The sequence below is a fragment of the Rissa tridactyla genome, chromosome 7, assembly GCF_028500815.1.
Source record: "Rissa tridactyla isolate bRisTri1 chromosome 7, bRisTri1.patW.cur.20221130, whole genome shotgun sequence".
Taxonomy (NCBI): Eukaryota; Metazoa; Chordata; class Aves; order Charadriiformes; family Laridae; genus Rissa; species Rissa tridactyla.
The window spans coordinates 12,662,112-12,684,244 of record NC_071472.1 but is presented as its reverse complement, the minus strand read 5'-3'; the positions used below and the strand labels follow the sequence as shown (position 1 = coordinate 12,684,244).

The following is a 22,133-nucleotide window of genomic DNA, read 5'->3' as shown; positions in this document are numbered from 1 at the left end:
TGCTGCCACACTAGGTTGTTACCAGTATCTGGGTAGCTTATTTCAGGTCAGCATGGGAAGGTCTGTGTGAGATGAAGTCACACCTCTGACTGTAAGTGTAATCAATGATAGCTCACACCTACTGTGTTCGTGTGAAAATTCAGACCAGCTGCCCTAATTCTTTCGCTAACAACTGGCAAATCAGTATCGATGGAAATGCAATTAATGTCCACCAAGTGACCTTGAGTAGGACTTTAAAAATCAAGTTTTTCTCCACTTAGATTTTATGTACCTGATACAACTTAAAATGGTGTCATTCAAAGTGACAGGAAAGTCTGAAAAGCTAATTTATTACCAAGGCGACATATGAAGGTCTTTACACTGTGGCACCATTCTGATGATTTTATATAAGTAATCACTATTTAAGATACAGCAGGAATGAATTTAATGAGTCTGAGAAGTCTGTGAGCTGGTGAATAGCAAAAGTTTTGTTAGAGGCGCTCTAGATGTGCGGGATTGCTCTGATCTAGTCAGTATGTGCAGTCATAATTGAAACCTGACATTCTCTTTATCAAGGTAAAATATTCCAGTTCGGTCACCCCCAGTCTTCCAAGCGGAACGATGCTGATTATTGCATCCTGGCTTTAATATCTGAATTCAAGAGAAGGTCACGAAATTCTTTATAGAAGTTTGCATGATAGCGATAAAGAGTACAAAAGGGATGTTTGAATGGAAGATGTTGTTCTATATCGGTTGCCTTTTGATTCCAGCTGCTTGCTGTTCTTCTCAATTCATGCCTATGGATGACACAGTGATACAGGAGCAATGTTCTTTCCACCCAGATGTTGGATGCAATGTAGGATATCTTTATTCTGCATTTCTACTCATATACCTGAGTAAGATCACTTAAATTTATGTTTTTATTGAGTTACAGAAATTAACTTGCATCACTTTTGTTGTTATCTAGTGTTGGAAATATCGAGCGCGTTTTTCTGCCGCACAGGCACCCTGCAGGATTGTTTGACCTTAGTTCCCTCATGGTATTTATGACCAGTGATGCCCCTTTGCCTGCTTCCAGAAGCATTTTCAAACTGAACTCTTTTCCTTTCTTTTCTAGTCCTGAAGCACCACCTCCACCTGAGCCTGCGTGGGAAGAAAAACAGACTAGCGTTATCCACCTTGCTGGAGAAGACTTCAGGGAGTCCTTGAAGAAGAAGAAGCACACCCTTGTCATGTTCTATGCACCATGTAAGTAAATACTTCTCTACGTGGATGGGCTGTATAAACCCTACAGTTTATGAAACCCTGAATTAATTCCCTCACTGTCCCCAGGCTTTTAAGGGTAAAGAGCTGATTCTGAATATAAATACATGGGTCCGTTGTTGGCACCATCACTTGTATCTTTATAAATGGAAACAAAATAGTATACAGTGTTTATTTAAAGAGTTACTGCATTAATGCAGACACTAAAGCAGGCAGGGGTACAAAAACAAAACAGATTTATTTTCCTCTGCTGCATTTTATGGTCCATATAACAAAATGTGATCCTTTATAGTAGCATAATGGACATGGAGAGCCTGACTCATTAGTGCAGCACTTCAGTAGTGAAATCAATATAGTGGTGTAGGAGGAATCAGTCCCCAGAGGCTGAGAACAAATTTTGATGGAATAAATTTTGTCTGTAATACATCTACATTTAAATCTCCACTGGGAATAGGGCATAGCTCCCTCTTCCCAGATTGTTTTGCGTGCATCACACACATACTTTCTTTCTGAAGAATGAGAATGTTTCTAGAGAATGTTTTCCTGAGAATGGTTCTAGAGAAGTTTTGAATCAGGCCCTTTATAAGTTAGGTGAATGGGAGGGACCTCTTCTGTTTTCCTGTGTTGTCCCCGAGACAGGCAGACTTGGTACAGGTTCTTAACTTTTGAAGGGCCTCTAAAAGGGAGAAGGTAATCCTGGCACTTTAATATTAGATAGCATTAACTTGCTTTTACAGCACCATGACTCAGCCCCCCCGGATGCAAGAAAAATTCTTCCCTATCACGTGGCCAGCCCTGCCATTCATGGATAAACTTCAGATAAGCAGTTACTAACTTGTCCCCATTAAACTGAAGGTATTTTCCAGAAAGGGAGAAAAAGCTCAGGTCCTTAATGTTTAATCAGGCAGCCCCTTATTTTGCTTTTCTGTTAGAGAATTAAACATGAATGCTTTTGGGCTCCCGCGAAGCCCTGCTGGATGTGGGAGAAGGGAGGGGTGCAATTCACAAGGGAGATTTCTGGAAGGTTGTAAAAGAAAAGGGAAGGGGACTTAATCCCTTCTCAACTCCAGTTCCCACCACCTATTGACTAAAAATGGCCCATGTGCCAGGAATTTCTGATTGAGGGACCTCAACTGGTTAAGAGCAAGCTGTAACTTTAAAATCAAATGATCGCACACAAAATGGTAAGATTTAGGACTTTGCTGTCTCTTGAGTTCCCTTTATTCGATGAGTGACTTTCTGTGGAAGAGAGAGATTTATTTTCATTTCGGTTTTTAGCTGCGTTTTTTTGAGGCACTTAAATTCTTGGTCTTTTTTAAGGCCATGTTTAAAGCTAAGACACTACGTGCAATGAGTGTCTGTGTCTCGGGGTTGAAAGCATGAGGCTACTTGCCTGATGGGCTAACTATGATACTGTTGTTTGCGGGTTGACTTCTGCCCTTACACCGGGAGGGATGAATGAAGATCACCGGGGCCCTGTAAAAGCAAGGCTTGCATGATGTGAGACTGTTGGGTCCTTCAGGGCTGCCCTTCAGACACGTTCTTGCACTGTTTTGGATACAGTGCTGCATGGGACCATCTATGTATGGGACAGGGAGATGTTACCTGGAACCACTTCTGGCCTTCCTATGACTCCTAAGGCAGTCAGCGTTGCCTTTGTGTTGTCAGTATGTGAGTCACACACAGTTTCTGATTTGTCAGATTTGTTTTCTCTAAAAGTGGAAGTGTCTCTGTGCAAAGCAGAAAGCAGGTGCACAAAGGGAGTGCAACGAGCCTGCCCTTTGTTGGTGCAGGGGCAAGTAGCAGATGAATATTTTAAATCCTTGATTTCTGTGAAATAATCATTAATGCAATGGAACGGTACAAATCATCCTATTTTTCTGCTTTTGTGCAGTGATAATGTGCCTTCTGCTAAATTTGATAGATTAGCTTTTGTTTACCATTTCCTCAATCTTGAGACCTCTTAGAGCTTACATTGCCAATTAGTCTTAACTTGCTTATTTTAGTGCAGAAGGAACGCTGCTAAAATTGCCAGGCCCCATTATCTCAAATAATTTTCTTTTTCTATTCAGATCCACATCTTAGGTCAGTGCAGACTCACAGCATGTTACTCCATTCACTTGTGACTCTATGACAGTATTTGTTACACTTACACATATGCTGGGATATTTTAAGATCGGGGGTGTGTGTATACATGCATATATAAAGTATGTTTATATATAAATATTTATGCTAAGAAATGTATCTCTCATCTGTCATTAGAATTTAAAGCAGCAAGTTGAATATTCTGACCTTTGTAAAGCTTTCAGCTAGAGTGACAAACCTTTAGGCAAAGGCCACAGATATATATCTTACATGCAAATTAAAAGGGGATGTGGATTTCCTGTGGCAGCTTCCAGTCCAAATTACTTAATATGTATAGGAGAACCATCAATCTGCTGCTATGCCGATAACTCTGGACTGAGCTGAGCAATGCTTTAATGGTACTGAGCGGTGCTTCACAGTGATTTAACTCCGGAAGAGAAGGCTGCAACATCCACAAGGAAAAGATGGGGAACTCCCTACTCCATCACCCTGAACGTGGGTGAAACATAAAGGTTATTCCTGGTGCCCATGGAATGTTTTAAGGACTGAGAATTAGAACCAAACTCTTGAAATGACTGGGAAGAAAATCCGTTCCTGTGGACTTGACACCCACAGGGAATGATGTTCTTGATTTCACATTCCTGTTCCTCGCCGGTGGTACCTCTGCGCACTGTCGTGACTGATTTGGGGCAGGAGGCAGCAGTAGGGCAGGTGCAGAAAAGCCAATGCTACTTGTGCCAATAACTGCCTTGGATCTGATCCTTCATCTGGGTGTCTATTGGGTAGATGTGTACCCTCTGTGGCCACCACGCCACACAGACTTGTGGCGCCGGCTGGGCCTTGTTGGTGCTTCTCAGGGCTAGCACTTGGAGCAGGCTGCTGGCACAGCACCTGGCCCGGCTCCTGTCTGGACCCTTGCGGGGCTCTAGTGGTCCTAAAATGTTGTCCCACTCCCTTATCTCTGAGTTCAAAATGCCTTAAATAAGAGGAGGACAGTGTTACGGTACACACATAGCCTGGTATGTGGATGATCAGGATTTTGGGGGGCTGTGGACCAAATGGGGAAGTTAGCCAAATGGGCAAGAGTAGATCCATCCTACCCCAGTTAGACTGCAGTGCTAACTAGCTATGGACAGAAGTACACTAGCTGCATGTCTGTGGTCTACGTCCAGAGCTTGTTTCAAGACTTGGAGCATTAAATACCTAGTGCCCTGCATTGACCAGTTTGCATCAGTGCCTCTTCTGGGATCAGCGCACTGACTTTTCTTTCTTCTTTCTCATATGTCCTCGCTGTTTGTTCATATAGCTTATCTGAATGTGTTTTATCTGCATTTTTACTTTTATGTGCTCTCTCCACTCCGTTATCCTAGATAATTGAGATTTGACTTTGCCAATGCATTAAATTTTAACCTCCTACTATAGCACTGAAAACTGTGCAAAATAGAAGCAGTTGGTTGCGATTAGTTGTCAGAATCACAAAGGGCAACAAAGTTTCAGTAAAAAACACATCTTCTCAGTTGGAAATGGTTTTGCTGCATTACTCAAACTGAATTAAGGGGGAAAAAAATGTGATTGAAGCTAGGTGCATATTTTTCAATGAAATAGGGAGATGCAGGTAGTGCTTCAGGACTGTACTGTGTTTTTTTAACCCAAACGTCTGTCTGGAGAAGCCCTTGGAATCCTATATGGAATTTCTTGTCGAACCAATGCAAAGACCCATAGCAGATTAATGACCATCATATTCTCTAACTAAAAGTCACATGGTTCCGTCTTCTGCCTTGTTTATCCCTGGGATTTAATATGCCTCTTCAATGTCATTATTTGGTGATGTGACCGTCAAGTTTTAGGTATTCTTGGGGGATGCTCCCTCAAACTTCTGCTAGGTCTTTTCTGCTCTTGTAGAAGCAATTCAGAGCTGGGGACACAGACTGCATAGATGGGCATCGTCGATTGCGTTAGAGCATCACCTGCAGGTCAAGGGAGCTGATCCTTTCCCTCTACTCAGCACTGCTGCAACACAGTGGGATTGCTGTGTCTAGTTCTGGACTCCCCAGTACAGAAAGGACGTTGACGTACTGGAGTGAATCCAGTGAAGGGCCATGATGGTGATTAAGGGTCTGGAGCATCTGACGTATGAGGAGAGAGGCTGAGAGAGCTGGGACTGTTCAGCCTGGAGAAGAGGAGGCTCAGGAGGATCTTAGCATGCGTAAGTGCCTGACCTGGGGGGCAAAGAAGACAGAGCCGGACTCTTCTTTGCAGTGCCCAGGGACAGGACAAGAGGCAATGGGCACAAATCAAAACACAGGAAAAATTTGCTTAAACATAAGAGGAAATGGTTTTTTGTTTGTGTTTTATTTTTATTGTGGGGACGGTTGAACACTGGAACAGGTTGACCAAAGAGGGAGTGGAGTCTTCATCCTTGGAGATGCTCAAAACCGAACTGGACACAGTGTTGGGCAACCTGCTCTAGTTGACCCTGTTTTGAGGAGGGGAGCTGGACTAGGAGATCTCCAGAAGTGCCTTCCAGCCACAGCAATGCTGCGTTTCTAGGAATAGTGACACGAGTTTGAAATACACAGTTGTTTTTCATTTTGTTTGGGGGTTTGTTTTTCATTGGTTGGTTGTGGTTTGGGTTTTGGGGTTTTTTTTAACCTTCCCGTTGAGTTTGGATTTTTGCTAAATAGGAAGGATTTAATAACACCCCCTACTAATTCTTGCACAGAAACAGAAGCTGTCCACTTGTGGCTCATAAGAATGAGAGGCCAACACATGAAAACACATTTGTATCATTTTTTGGTTGAGATTGCTGCCTCCAAAGAGACTACAAAGGAATCAACACCTGTGTCAGAAACAGGAATTATGTATAATAGACCAGTCATTAACAGATCCAGATGGGGGGGTGGCACTTCTTTTTTTTTTTAGGTCAATCACTTTTAGTGGAAGGGCTCGGCACTGAGCAAATTCATTCAGTTCCTACTTTTATGAAAACACAAGGTAATAAGCGTTCTTAAAAAATAAAGGCTTTCAGCAGCAATGAGAAATAATAGGGGGGAAATGCTCCCTTTTAATGGTTTGTAAGGGCAGCAGTTGCCAGTGTTATTAATTTACCAAATGGCCTCAATTTGTGGGACTCAACAGGGTTCACAGAATGGTTATTTTTAATAAATACTTTGCTGGAAGCTGGTTTCCGGTCCTCTGTTCAGCAGTGAAACTTTCACTTCACTGGAAATTATTTTTGTCAGTTGGAAAAGGTTATTTTCTGGTGAAGCCTGACCCACAGGGGTTACCCAAAGAACACCCAGAAATAAAACTTACTGAGGATGATTTTAATGAGGTATTTTTGTATTGAGTAAGTGGCTGTGCTGAGACAAGAGGATGTGCAATTAAGAGACATCAGCATCCTTGGCTCTTCACTTAAATTTTTTGTAGGGTTTTCTTTCAGGGCAGGAAGAAGTGAATGAGGGTGCTTAATCTGTGTTGCATCTGATAAAATCACTGAAGGCTTTGGGATGATGTTTGAGCCATTAAAAGGCTCGGTGTTGTTCTAAGCTGTTGGTGGAAGATGGTACCTGGGTATTGTTCTGATGTAAAACAAAAACTTCTTTGGCTTCCAAATCAAGGAGAAATCTTGACATCATTGCTGTCTGATGGGTCATCTCCTGGCCATCAGGAAGTAGTAAATAAGAAATCAGATAGGCATTTCTTCAGAGGTAAGAGATCAGATGATGGGAAACACCTATTTTTCAGTTCTGACTAAATTAGTCCTACCCATTCCTTTGTGGTTCCTCAGCAGTACGTAAAATGCTGAGAGCTAAAGCAAACTTGTATTAATTTTACCCATAGGCTTTGTTCAAAATACTAATCGTTCTGTATCCTGGTATGCTCCTTCTCTGTCCTTTTGCAATAGAAACTGCCCAGTTTCCTCTGTCCAAGTTATGCATCAAGGAATATACAATGACAAAAAAGTGCTGAGCTGAGAGCGCTTGCCACAGTGGGTGCAGGCTGTGTTTTGGCTACTAATACTGACAGCCAGGGGCAGTCTGCTCCCCCAGCCCTCCTAGCTTGCTCGTGGGACCCAAGCTGTTGTCAAAAAGCTGTTCTTAGGAAAGCAGTAATATTTTCTTTTCATCCCTACCATTTCTTGAAGTAAGCTGGGACAAAGCTGGTTGCACCGTATCTCAGCCTTTGCGCAGGAAGGTTTGGTGAGATATTGCTGTGCTCTGGCTAAACTGGACTGCGGTAACAAAATATGGCAATTTTGACCGACCGTGAGGCTTCAGCCTGTGGCTGCTGGGTGTGGGATGCCCGGTCCTGGATCTCGGCGCTGAGCAGACCTGGGTGACATAGTTCTGTAGGAAGGATGCCCAGAGGGGACTAAAACACTCAGCAGTTTATGGGTCCAGATGCACCACGCAAACGGCAGCACAGATGAGTTCAGTGTCCCATGATGGCCTCGGATTGGCCCCCACCAAGAGGATTTCCCATCCCTTGCAAGCACATCTTGTTAAGTTTTCATTAGGAGGCTGTATCAAAGAGCCTGAACAAAATGTGCGTGTTTGTAAATGTAGCTTAAGCTATCAAAAAAAATTATTAAAAACATGCTGAACAGAAAGAATCCATTTCAAGGCAAAAACCCTTGCAGGAAGGATTTTCTGGTTGTTGACTGAGGCAGCAGCGAGGTCTGGACCCTCTGATAATGAGGCTTTAAATCCTGCGTGGGCTGGCACTGCAGAATTTTGATATGTTAGCTCTGCCGCTAACTGGTTTCTCTCACGCGTTAGCGGTGCTCTTGCTACAGGCTCACGTTAGCGAGGTGCCTTCCTGTCGGTGTAAATAGTGCTGATGCCACAGAGCACATTAACAGGCTGGTTTTGATAAAGGACGAATTTATAGAGTGGTCTCTGCAATCAGGCTGTCAGAACTGCTCTTAGCCCCACTGCTTGTGTTGAGGATATTAATTAGCACTGAGAGAACAGTTTTAACTGCTCTCAACTCAGAAGTTGAGGCACTTCACAGGACTGCGGTAGCCCTGACAGGGTTGTCATGGAGCCGTGGCACTAAACTTAAAATTGTCAGGGTGATCCAGCTCCCTTTGTTTTGTAAAACAGCACGTGTGCTTTAACCCTGAAACGTCACAGCTGCTTGAACTGGTGTGAAGAATATTACCTGAATGCACAGCTCAGGCTCATCAGAAGGGGAGGAGGAGGGAATTGCATGCCCTTGCCCCGTGGAATTCTCTCCACGTGGACACACAGCTGTCTGGTGGTGCAATGCCATGTAAAGTCTCTGTGGGGTACATTAGGAGACATTTGACTACGAATATGCCACCCAGTCCTTGTGCATTGTTGTCAAACCCATTTCCAATAAGACAGATGCTGTTCCTGGTGATGCAGTGTTATCATAACAGGGGCTCTTTTTGAGCCTCGCTTAGCGCAGGTGTTACTCCATGGTGCCTCCCCCAGTGCTCTGCCGGCCCCCTGCTAACTCAGGGGTTTATCTCCTGGTTACCAGTTGCATCCACTAGGATGTTAGATGGCAAAATAATTTTACTTGCTCTTTAACTATTTTTGCAGTTAACCAAGGCTGATGCTGACTTGGTTAACTGCTGTTACCAGCTTTGCTTGTGCCACATGGGCAGTGAGAGTTTATCTAGAAAATCCAGGTCTGCTGGAACTGACACTTCAGTCTGGTCCTGGATGTAACTATTGCTCTTTAACCCTTCCTGTCCAGAGGTGGCTTGCTGTACAGCTTTCCATCTTAAAGGATTGCTTGTTGCCAAATGCCAAGTGCTGTCATGTCCTCTATAATTCACTGCGGTCAGTCGTATCCTTGCCTTTTGTAGTGGATAAAACAGTCTGGGAGTTTTGTGCTTTCTCCGCTTCCCACCTTCACAATTTGGCCTGTTCTGATGACTTTGTTGCTGCTGTTGCAATTGTTCATGTCTAAGGCTGCGGTTTACAAAGATTTTGTTTTATGTATCCCTTGTCTCCTCAGTATACCCCTAAAGTGTTACAAAATGAGAGTTCAGATAGCTTGGGAAAAAAAAACAAACCAACAAACCCCTGTGAAATTGGCAGTAGGTTGCCTGTTGCTGTTAAGAGTAGCAAGGCAAGCCCTGGTTGACCTGATGCTTAACTGAAAATTTCATGACCTTTTTCAAATCAAAGAACAAATCCCCCTCCTTTCAGTTACTAATATCTCGTGTCTTGAAAATATGATTATGCTATGTGTCAGGTCATGTCATAAAATGAGCTTTGGTTCCAGATATTCAATTAAAAGGTCCTCCAGTTCTCTACTGGTAGAACAAAAGCGAATTAACCTTTCAGTAACATCTCCAAATGCCTTTCTCAAATCTGCCTATGGATTCAAAAACTTCTGTAGCTACACGAATTGTGTTGGTTTAAGCAGTATACCCATTTTCAGCTCTTATCTGAGCAATTACTGTCTGTGGCCTGTCTTTCCTTGATTGACCAAGTAATATTCTTGTTTTAATTCTAGTTAATCGCTTGGGACTCTTGAAGTAGAAAAAGGCTTTGCTTTACTCTGCGGTCTACAAGCTCCCGGGCTGGCTTTGATAGCTGTGCGATGCGCTGCTTTCACTTGCTTAGAATTGCAGTCATTTAAAAACCAATAGCGGAGGGCAGCATCTACCCCTGTTATTTAGACAGCGATGATTTCAAGCAGAGATGGGGAGTCGGAAAGTCATTCCCTGCTCTGCACTTTGCACGCCGAGGGCTCCATCCTGCCATGTGCTGAGCCCTCGGGGTCCCCGATGCTTTTGCAGTTGAGTGAATGGAGTCAGCACCTTGCCGCCGTGCTCCCCGGGAGTCGCTTAACCTCTTCCTGACTCCATTTAACCTTGGGTGTAATGGCAGAGGGGGATAATTGTGTCTGTCTCTCTTAGGGGCAATTTGAAGCATAATTAATTGATATTAGTTAAAGCGTTTGAGATCACCCGTTGAGAGGTACTAAAGGAAGCTGGGGGCTGAAGGAGGAGTAAAGCCCTTCCTCATGCTGAGGGTAGAGCACAGACAGCACAAATGCCACGGTCTCACAAATCACTGGGCTTTCAAATCTCTAAGGATTTGCCAGGACTTCACTATGAAAATACTGATAGTTTAAGTTAGCATATTTGATATGGAAACAGCCTACAACATTACAATATATGCATGTTTAAAGTCTCTCTTTGAAAAATCTCACATAAAATACATGCACGCCACTTTGTTACATTACTTACTGGATTTTATTATGTACAAGATGCTAAAAGCACACACAGAAAAAACATGGGAGGGGTTATACATCATTCTGTATTAGCAGTGGGCAAAAAGTATCAGGTAGCGCTTTCTGAAGTCAAAATGCCTGATCTGCACATAGAGCCACTTCGGTTGGGAAGCTGACGTTAGGGTCAGTGGGGGCTGTCCTCGCCTGACCCATGGGGCTGGCACGATGCAGCCCCCAGCTGCTCAGGAGACGATACAAGGACAGCGAAACCGTATCACCTCTGTGGAAGCATCAGCTCAGCGATGGGAGTCAAGGACAGGGTGGAGAACCACTGTGTGAAAGCATCTTTTTTAGAAAACAGTTTCCTTTCAGACTAAAAATGACTAGTGATGGGGAGTGTGAATTCCCTGCCTGAATTTGACGGGCTTCAGCTCTCAGCCGGCTCTGGAGGTTACTTAGCCTTTGGCACCCAGCTTGGATAGCTTGTTAGAATGAAAACTAGACTGACTCTTTTTGATTTCTAGCACTTCTTAATCTTTGGAGTTAAGCTATTGGCACACAGAGCTTCCTGACTCCCTTTGCCATGAAACGTGCCTTCCAGTCCTGTTATTTTTCTTGTGGGTCTTCTGAGCCCCCTCCAGTTTGAACTCATTCTTCATCTGTTGACCCAGAAGTGCAAACAGCGTTTTGGAGGTGCCAGACATAGAGGCCCTCTCCACACCCACTTAATATTTTCATTTATATATTCAGTGAATTTCCTTTTGACAACTCCATCATTTTCTTTCAAAGCTATATTGTTTGGATTTCTTTTGCTTCTAATACATTTAAAGCCCCTTCTATACTTAAACATCATTATTACCTCTGCTGACTGTAGATACTGCTTTGATGTCCATTTGCTTCCTTTATCTATTTTATACAAATTGTTAGCTTTTGATTTATATTCATTAAAAACAGCTTCACCTTTCTTCTATGTGCTATGCTAATACAGCTTCCACTCCTCTAAGAAAACTGAATTAACCTTGTACTTTTCAGCTGTAGAGAGGTTATATTATATCACCGGGCTTTGTAGTTTCAAATTAAACAAAGCATGAAGTAACTTACAGGACATTTTTCATATTTAAGCAAGTAGAAACCTGTGTCTTTTGGAAAGAGAATTTGATTCCTTTGGGCAATTCTGAAAATTTCACATAATTTTATTTTAAACGTAATAAGGTGACTGTTGTCCAACAGGGTGCATCTATTTCATGCACTACTCTGGAGACATCTTTATAATTGCCATCTGGTTCTATTACTTTTGTACACTGGAGTTTTAAGAATCTCTACGTTTTTCTTTTGACTTGCTATCATCTCTAAACAATTCACTTGGTTAAAAAAAGAAACTCTGTCCAATGAAAAATTCTCCATGTGAATGTAATAAAGATAAGTAAGTTATTCACTTGATTGTTCCGTGGCTTTGAAATCCTCTTTGTATCCCTTCTGCATCCCTTGGGACCCTGCAATCATGGGAAATGTTTACAGTTCTGAATAGAGGATGATATTTCTGTGGATTTATTGAATTGTTACCACAATGTATGCTTGATTACTCTTATGTTTGGGGCAACGTGCACTTGGTTTTTAATATCAGTTTTGTGTCTTTCTTACCTTACTAGACAAATGGGTTTGTATTGTTTTTTCCTCAGTCTGATCTTTGTTTTTAAAAAAAAAAAAAAAAAGGCAGTTTGCAAAGTGATATGAGCACTTAGGAAGTTTTTCTATTTCCCTATGTGATATCTTCGTTTTACATCCTGTATTCAAACTTTTTGTGGCATTCCATTGGAAACCACATCTAGCTCAACCTTTATTTCTTCTTTATTTCTTCATTTCTTTATTTCTTCAGAAATTCTTCAGAATCCTTAAACCTGTGTTTCCATGAGGATGAATCCAGCTTCTGTGCTGGCCTCTTCCACACCTTTCTGTGCCCAAATCAAAGCCAGCTTTGTTGGTTCTTTCCTCAAAGACACCCAGAGAAGACGCTGTACCATGCAGTTGTTCCTGCTATCAGTAAATTCAGTCCACAGGAAATAAGCTGGGCTATATATTTTCCATCACTTCATCTCCCAAAAGACCCACTATCTTTCCTTTAAATGCCTCTCTAATTAGAGGAGATTTAATCTGACTCCCTCTCCAGCCCCTCAGTGCTAATGGGTCTGAATGAAGCCTGCTTGCTTGATTTCCCTCGTCTGTTGTTCATCAGCCATTCCTCTTGAATTTTTTACCCACGGAAACCATATTTTTCAGGTACTGGATCAGTTGAGAACTACTTGGTTTTCAAGGTGAGGAATGTGACGGTGCCTGCCGTGACTGTTCTCTAGTGTGCTTTCCCAGCCCTTACCAACTTCGCAATGTGAAAAACTCCGTAGAGAATACTGGGTTCCTGTAAAACTTTAAATTTGTAGTGCAAAGGCAAAGCGAGCTTAAAACTCCTGTATTGCAGATGTGTTACCATATGGATCCACAGACTTGTGGTTTAAGCAGGCAGCCCTGGTACCCTGGCACTGGCAGGCTTCAGCGGTCAGGCAGAGCAGATACCACCCCGGGCTGCATGGGGGGGCCTCTGAAGTGCAAAATTCCGAGCACGGAGAGGTGAGGATGTCTGGCCAGAGCTGTAATAAAGGTGTATCGTTTGCTGATTGTGAACGGAGAGTGGCCTTAACACATGCTACCGCACGCGGATCAGACGTCAAGCTCTCTTGCTTTCCTGCCAGGTGGTGCCAGTGTGTTTCTGCATTGGGAAATGAAGTTAGCTCAAGATTTGCAGAAGTGATTAGAGGTTTTGAGCGCCAGTGCTGGGATCCTGTGGAAAGGCTGGATGTTCCAGGAGCAGATTTCTTTCAGATTTCTCAAGTCAGGGACAGGAAATTACTGTTCAGTTCACATCTGCTGTTAACCTTGTTAAGATCAAATTTGACAATGATGTAAAAACAAAGAAACCAGATTGGTAAAGCAAAGCCCTGCACCTACGTTAGAAGGCTCTGCTCCCAGAAGCGCTGCTTCCAATGCTGCTCAATTGAAAGTCCACCTCTTGGCTTTGTAGGAAGTCTGTGCGCCTACCATACTACCCAGATTTTTCTATTGAAATGAAATAGAATGAATCTTCCCACTTCTTTAGTCCATAGTAACTTACTGTCCTATAAATACTACTGAGAAGGGGGCAGGACCTTTTGGTTCTTGACACCTTACCCGCAGCTTCAGATGCCACTAGTTTAATCTCTTTCCATTGCAGCCCATCTGGAAAATCCTTTGTATGGAGCCTGCACACTTCCTATCCTCATGTAAAGTGCTCAGTACATTTCCTTTCTTTGCACTTTCCAATCTGGAAGATAGTGTTAACACTTAAAATAAACATGTGATAGTGGGTGTGAAGAGGGAATGGGGAGAACAAGTTTTCCGTCTGTCAAAATGAAGACATCAACCTCTGCTTTTATTTTTTTTGGCATGTGTGCTTTAAATAGAATGACTGGGTTGGGTGACTTCCAAGTGTTTGCTGCATTTGGCAATCCTTCTAAGTTGTAACAGATGAAGTTCTGCTATTCCATATGATGTGCTCCTTCCCCTTTTTCGGTGACTCCTTGAAACTCCTTGGGAATTCAGCACAGCGTTCACGTCTGTTCCATGGATGGATGTCCAAGGCTAACAAAATGCCTACTGGACTTGGAGTCAGCTCTGCCAAAAGCCATATGGTTGTGTTTTAGTTTTGCAAGCACAGTGCAGTAAAGAAAGGAGGTTGGGCCAAGAGAGAATTGAGGGGAGGAGGGATGGAGCTTCAGATCAGTAAATGAAGGTAACTTTTTGTCATTTAGTATTGGAGTGAAAAGATGAGGTCACAAAGAAGAGGAAATAAAAGCTGTGGGCTTAAGTTCCTCTGCCCATTGTTTTGGATTACATGGCACTCCTCTGTGTGCTGTTGTTGACCGTAACCTCAAAGCATGTTTGATTTTGCCTGTCTTTTCCAAAATTCCATAACAGTCTAGATAATCGGATGCTCTCTTTTGGCCTTACAAGATGTGCATCTTTTCTGAGAACCATGCCACCATGCCTTCTCAATGCCACCTATAGAACGCAGTGCAGCAGCATGTGCAGCAGTGTCTCGCTGGGTTGGAAGGGACATCACTGGTGCTTCTCTGAGTCGTTATCAGCTAAACAGCTCTTTTCTTACCAGCCATCTACTGGGCCCTGTAAAATGGCAGCTTGCATTTTTAATAATCATTGGACTTTTCTGTGTCTGAAAGAATATGCTTGTCATTTGTTGAATCATGTTCTGGTTTTCGTGAAGAGCGTGGCTTATGGAGAGCTCTTACGTGCTGCTACTTTAGTGGGGTCTTGGAGAGAGGCTTTACTGAATGCCCAGCATCTGCGAGGTGGGAAACACATCGACTGATGTATCATAAAGGTGTTAGAGGGGAAAAAGAAGCCATGAAGTCTCGTATTTCTCTTGAAATATCTTTTGTTGAGGGTCTGAAAGTTACTGTTTGGTGAAATCTAAATTTTAAGCTCAAGATCATAAGCAGAAAGGGGAACCTGGAAGGTTTAAGTGTTTTAGGAGCCTTTATGTTTTGGTTCAAGAGTTGGAAGTGCTTTCGAGTAAACTACAGCGTGTAAGCATGTGGACTAGAACAAGTGTTCTTGTTCTAGGGGTGCCTGATTTTTCTCATTTCTTGTCTCTGGAATTCTTTTTAGATGATGTCACCAGTTCTGATTTATTTGTGTAGAACAGCGTTAACAAGTCAACCGAGGCAGTCACCCCACAGTACAGGACATTATCTAAAATTCGTCAAGAGACAGGCCCGACCTGAAGGCGTTTCAGTATCAGGCAGACAGGACAGGCAAGTGGTGAGAAAGAAAATGGGTCATCGAAGTGGGCTGGTGGACACGCGAGCAGCCTGGAGCCCTGGCCGCCATCACCGCCTCCTCCTTCTCTTGACCTTTTTCTCCCAGGCAAATACCAAACTGCTCAACAAAGTTAATAGTTCATAAGCTGTAGAGGACCTGCCTGTCGCCCTGTGGAACACGGCTGCCATCAAGATAGACTGCCATTATGCTGCGTAAAGAGTTTAAAGCCATTAAGATGGATTTGCAGAAGTGCCTCAGTTTCCCAGGAAACATCCCCTTGACTTTTCGGTATTGTTAGTTACTGCGTAGATTCTCCTTGTATTTAGACATGTGTCTGTCATTGCAGTGCTTTCAAAATCCCATTCTGAAGAAAGAAAAAAAAAATTCAAAGCTGTGCATGTAAGCAATGAAATTGCCTTTTGGTGAAGATGAAAGGGGTGTGCAGCTTTTCCTTTGTGAAAAGGAGCGTGCAGTATTTATGCACAGATACGGGTTTTTCTTGTCAGCTAAAAGAGTGAGTACAGTTTATGAGAGGGTGGCTGCAAGCCTCCTAAGAGGGCATTTGTTCAGTACTGACTTAGAAGTAACGCAGCCACTTGTTTACCAGTATTTTACAATGATGAACAGCAGTAGCATAAGCTGTAATTGGAGCCTGTGAGCAACTCATCTGTGCTCTGTTCTGTTCCTATCCAGAAATAATAGTGGGATGAACTCTTTTGCCTTTGCTAGCGTTTTACAGGATTGACAGAAGTGTGTCTCTTCCTTTTTTCCTGGCATCTAAGCAAAAAATAGTCTCCTGAGTCTTTGCTTAGGAAAAACCTCTTTATGCTATGTTTGAAAAAAGTAGGCAGGTACATTCCTCTTCAAAGCCTTACTTAGTATTGATATTTTGAGAGCAGTTTAGATTAATCCCAGACAATAAACGTTACTTCTGAATTAAAAGCGCCCACATCTGAATCTTGAATCAAGAGATCAGTTCTTGTTCCCCTTCTGTGGCTGCTTCTAAAATGTTTGACTGAATTTAGTGCATGTTTAAGGGAGCGATGAACTGGCCTTTTGTTCAGTGCTGTGGTGGTAACAAACAGTGTCGGCCCGTCTCCCACACAAAGCTGTGGGGTTCTTGTGTGCTGCATCTGTAAAACTCTTCTGGGGCTGCCTGTTTTGTGGTGGACGGGAGGAAGGTCTCCAGGAAGGCCAGCAGCAGCCAGCCTAACCCAGGACTGGACATCTGCTCTCCATACGTGAAAGATGTGTGGCCCGTTGGACTTGCTCGTCTTCCCCTCCCTTGTGATCCCGATGGCTTAGCCTTAATGCAGACAGTTGCCAAACTCTTCTAAACACTCCCCTTGGTCTTCAACTTGGAGTTTTTCATCCGGTGACTTCCGTTCCAAATTCCAGTCTCCTGTCCACAACTGCGCCATCTTAATTCCTGTGACCAAACGCAGCTTGTTTCTGAAGCAACAGCAGTAATAACCCACGTGGTAATGCCCATGAGGAGGTGCAGCAGCAGGGAAACATTTCGTTGGTTTGTGGCTGGTGATCTGTCAGTGCTCTTATGGGACAGGCGGTAGAGCAAAGTCCCCTGCACCGTGGTCCCTCTGTGGGATGTCACTGAACTAAAAGTATACACTTAAACTGCTTGAAGTGAGAGGGATTTTAAAGGTGTGCTTAAGTTCATGTAGCTGACACATGGTCTACAGATGCCTTGTCCTGCTCTTCCCAGAACTGAAGAACCTTGGCTAGAATTACTTTCAATACAAATTTTCCATTAGTTCACCTTGTGTCTTGAGTTTGTCCCAGTATCTTATTTACAACTAATGTTTATGCCGTTTCTTTCTTCCCATGTCAAACAGGGTGCCCACACTGTAAAAATGCCATTCCGCATTTTACAACCGCTGCTGAAGTCTTTAAAGAAGATCGAAAGGTAACTTGCTGTTAATAATTTCAGGGATACTTAAGAACGTTTTCTACCACTTGTACTTTACAGGCTTTGCTTATTGATCGGGTGTTAGGCTTGTAGATGAAATTGCTGTTATGCTAATAGAAATGTATCCGCATCTTAGGCATTGTATGGTTTTGGTCAAACTGAGTTACTCTGTTTTCTACTACTTGTTGTCTTTTCTTTGTAATTCTTTGTGGAAGAGTTCTTTTCTGGGAAGCAAAACACATTCTTTCTCATTGGAAGATTAATAAAAGTTAATTTACGACATCTCCATTCCCCTTCAGCTTTTGTCAGCCATAAGTGGGGCGCGTGTGGAGAAACCACAAGTTGTGTGACAGTCCTGAAGACCTCAATCGTAGGTTGAGGCATAAATATAGCATAAATATAATATATTTCTGTAAGTTGGCTGACTTGAGGCCGGGATGTTGGGCCCTTCTAGGACCCTCGTGCTTCCGCCTTGAAAATACATCTGATGGCTGAAGCACACCAGTTAATTTCCTTGCATCAGCCGAACCTTTTTAACTGAGTCTGTGCATATCTGGGATTTAAAAAAACTCACCTGAGCTACTGGCTTTAACCAGATGACTAGTCAGAAACCTGCTTATTATCTTTGAGTAAACTGTATTTCATTCTGATCTCCAAATTTGTTCTGACTTCACAATTGCTTCGTGTTTAGGTGTGGCATGGAAAAGATTTGGCAATTTAATTAGAAGAGGTAATTTTGAAACAGTTACGCCCCTATTAATTTGCCTGCTACCAGAAGGGAAGAATTTCTGTGGTGTTCTTTTTTCTTTTCCTCTTGTCTTTTCTGTAGCTCACAGACGATGCATCAGATTGACAAGAAACAAATCATTCTGTATCACTGACTGCATAAAATTAGAAGTCCATCACTTATGCCCTCTGGCACACAGACGGTTTAGAGGCGTGCAGCTTTCAGTTCTCTTACTGCTGGAAATCTGTGTGCTCAGATCTCTGAGAAAATTATCCTTGTTTTTCCACTTTTCTGGTAGTTCCCAGTGAAACCTCTCTTTCCTAAACTCATTAAAATTTCACTCAGAGGAGATGAAGCAAATGTACAAAACAATGTGAGACTTGCTTATTAGAGCCCCAGGATGTATTAACAAGCAATCAGAATCATGGCGCAGTTCACGGGACGTGGTGGTGGTGGTAAATGCAGGGTTGTGCAGCTTTCAGTTCAGACTGCTGGTTATGAAAGGACTCCAAGAGCAGAGCAGTGATTGACGGTTGCAACTCTTGACTTCAGTTTAAGGCTGAAGTGGGGAGGTGTAAAATGTAATGAGTTGAAACAGGAGAGCCAGTAGGGATTATTAAGGCTGGTACAGTTTCAGAGAGGTGTGAGCAGTTAGGGAAAATGATGTTATTCCACCCTGGTGACTTGTGAAAGTGCCAGGGATTGATTATCGGGGAGCCCTATTTAATTGTGTGTAGCCATAATCTGCCAAGATGCTTCTTGCTGCCAGTTTGTGCCCTTGTGGAAAAGAAAATAAACCTGTTTAAGACTTCAGAAGGGCATATGCCTGTTCCCACAAGCAGCGCTGGGAACATTACCGTGTTTCAAACTGGGCCGAGCCCTCGAACTTTGGCTAATGCATAGTTCTGTATGGTTTTAAACTTCTGTAAAATTGCTGCTTAAGAGGGAAGAAGTATTACTTTCAAAAACAGGGAAAGATTACTAATTTTCATTGTTAATCTGTAGTAATGTCTGTCCTCCCCGCCCCCCCCCCCCCCCCTTCCTCCCCAGCCCCCGGAGAAAGGTTTTTTCGCTTTAACAGAGTATGGTAGCATTTATACTGTATCTTCAATAGGGGTGGTCCTTTAATTAAACATTTAATTCTGCAGAAGCCAAAGAACAATCAAAAACATTCCAGCCTTGGATTTGTTATAAATGGTATCTTAAAAGGTATCCTTTGGGAGACTTTGAGTCTTTACATTGGAATTTTGAAGATGAGCAGAGCTTGAAGCTGTTAAATACGTGTCTCTGGCTCTGCGGATTTGCTCCAAGGGGGTGATTTTGGCGCAGAAGACACCTCCCCGCCCCGGGGTGGTGTGTAATGCCGTGTACTTTTTCATCATCTGCACTGCTGGAGTCAGAGTTCAAAAACACAATGCTCGGAACATCGGCCCCGAATGTCAGTTCTTGTTGGCCACATCACTGCTGGTGGTTTGAGCAGAAATGCGGAGCCTGCACGCTCGCCTGGGGCAGTGGTGTGGCTATTGCAAAACACTGCTCTGGGTGTAACCCCTAAACCGGAGCCTCCGCATCTCTCCATCTACCTGGAGAAATTCAGTGCCAGTAAGACCAGATCAGTGGAGAGGCTACTTTAGCGAAGCAGTTAGCATATTGCTTTCAGTTATTTAAAAAGAAGAAAAATGAGGGGAAAAAAAAAAAAAGCTATCTGAAGCATTCTTGCCTTGAAGCATCGTGGCCTTTGCACGCAGCTGCCTTTGGCCTGTGCTCCACAGCTTGAGTTTTGGCAATGACCAGTGTACGTCAGAAAATGCAAATGTGAGGATTGTCACTTTGCTGAACAGATTGAAGAGCAGGAAGGCGTGTTCACTAGCTACTCCAGAGACTCTTGAAAGGGCACCAGCTAAATCTTCAAAAAAAATCTGCATTCTGCCTTTTGGCTGATCCTAAAGTTCAGCTTGAAGGAACTGATTTGTGATGCTCCAGCTTGGAATTGCTGAAGGAAAGCTCTTGACTCCTCAAGGCCTCTCAGTAACAAATCTCTGGAACTCCCCCCAGGGGGCTGGTGTTTGACTAGTCTTCTCCATTTTAACAGAAGACTATTCCTGCACAAATGCACTGACTAAAGCAGAGCACTGCAGCTGGGTTCTGGTGAGCTTGTACAGAAACAGCCATGGCAGAGGTTGCAGCCGATGGGGTGGGCTGGGGTGGTAGCCAGGGGGTGCAAGTCAGCAGTGACACTGGTGAGTCCCCAGGGTGTATCGTGCATTGGCTTTGTCGGTGTGTTTCTGGGCTTGAACCATGGTTTAAAATCATGGTACCAACCAAATCACTGTACAGAGTTATCCAAATGAGCTAAATATCTGAGTTTGACCAAGAATTTGATCCTTATTTGCTTAAAAAGCATGAGTTGAATTTCTTTTTAATTAGCCTCATTAAATATGGTGATGTTAGTGCTGTACGTCATGGTGCCTGCTAATGGATCTTCCCTTTGCAAATATGCCTGCTTCGAGAACAGCTGATGAATTGCAGCTATGGTAATGCTGCTGTGGCACATCGGGGCAGCTAATAATGAATCTTCCATTTGCAAAGCCTCTCACGTTGAGAACAGTAGCTGAATTGAAACAAGCTTTAGCAGAACAGCTCGTAACTGCCGTTAGGATCCAGAACAGCTAATATAAACAGAAACCTATGGAGTAATCATAGAGAAGAATGCACATCTCTCTTATTCCTAGGTGCTTTTAAGACATTTGGCAACAACAGACTTTTTTTCTAATAATCAGGTAATTGTTGTCTGGAATTGACTATACCTTAAAAATGTTGTTTGGAAGCATTCTTTTTCATGCTGCAATTTTACTTTTATTTTAATTTTTTTTTGAGCTTATCATATATCATTCCTCTCTCAAATCAATATTCAGTTATTCACTTCCATTTTCATAACAAAAGTCAATATTAGCTCCAGCAGAGATTTATTTCCTTGAATCAATAAACCAGTGTATGGCAGTACATATTTTAACAGGAGAGCAACTAGGATTGCAGGGATATTTTTACTATATCATCATATGGTGACTGAGAGACAAACTGTTAAAGTGAAAGAGGTTTAAGAATAGAAAGGAGGAGTTACGTGGAAGGTCAAGGGATCCCACTTTCAATTTTCTGCACGTCTGTTTGAACCGCTGGATGTAATTGTGTTCCTTACCTGCAAGATCCTTCTAGAGCAAAAAGTTGTTTCATAATTCTGTTGGAAGGGAACTGTGATTCTTGATGTATGATTAGATGATACTGTAAGTACTTCTTTTCCCTTCTAAAACTTAAGCAGTAAAAAATAAGGCATCATCCTTTTGTTACAGTTGAGCCCCATGGAGATCAATGGTCACACTTTCAGCATAGCTCCACTTCTATTTAAGCACCTAAATGAAAAGTTCTGATTTTTGCAATAGGTCAGCGTTCACCATCAGACCACTTCATCTGAACAATATGCCGTGCTCTATTTCCTTTTTTAAGAGCTCTTCAGAGCTGGTCATACATTGCTCACATTCTAATGCCGTGTGGAGTTAACTTTGCAACTCCGTAGTTAAGCTCACACTTCTTTGGTAAAACCATGAAACATTGTTGTGGGACTTCCCTTTTAAGATAAAGATATTTTCACATCCCAGATGTTGTTAGAGTTGTGTTAAAGTAGACCAACTATGGAATAAAGGAGACATGCATACTAATTTGGTATTAATTTTTATGCATTATTATTATGCATACTAACCTGGTATTATTAATTATTATAAGCTGAATAGTAGTCGTGAGGAACTACCAATAACATCAGGAAGGCTGGATGTGCTCCAAGGAACTTCCTCTGGGGTCCACAGTCTCTGATTGACTGTCTTTTCATTTGATAACTATTCTATCCTTGCTACAGCTTCTGAACAGGATGGTGATAAACCTCAACGGCATTGCCTCCGGAGAGGGAACTTGTATATAATGATGTATTGTCAATATGTAAGGCAGCACAGATATAGCACTTAAGGTTTTTTTCTTCCTATAATGTTTTTTCAGTGGATTTTTCCCCCCAGT

General features: G+C 42.7%; 1 protein-coding gene across 1 annotated transcript in view; it reads left to right on the top strand.

The window, feature by feature from the left end:
• Nucleotides 1-22,133, top strand: part of PDIA5 (protein disulfide isomerase family A member 5) — a 102,256-nt gene that overhangs the window by 71,703 nt on the left and 8,420 nt on the right. Inside the window, exons 14-15 of the mRNA XM_054209011.1 lie at nt 1,097-1,227; nt 17,271-17,341. Coding sequence (XP_054064986.1) covers nt 1,097-1,227; nt 17,271-17,341 — 202 coding nt within the window. The remainder of the gene's footprint in view (nt 1-1,096; nt 1,228-17,270; nt 17,342-22,133) is intronic.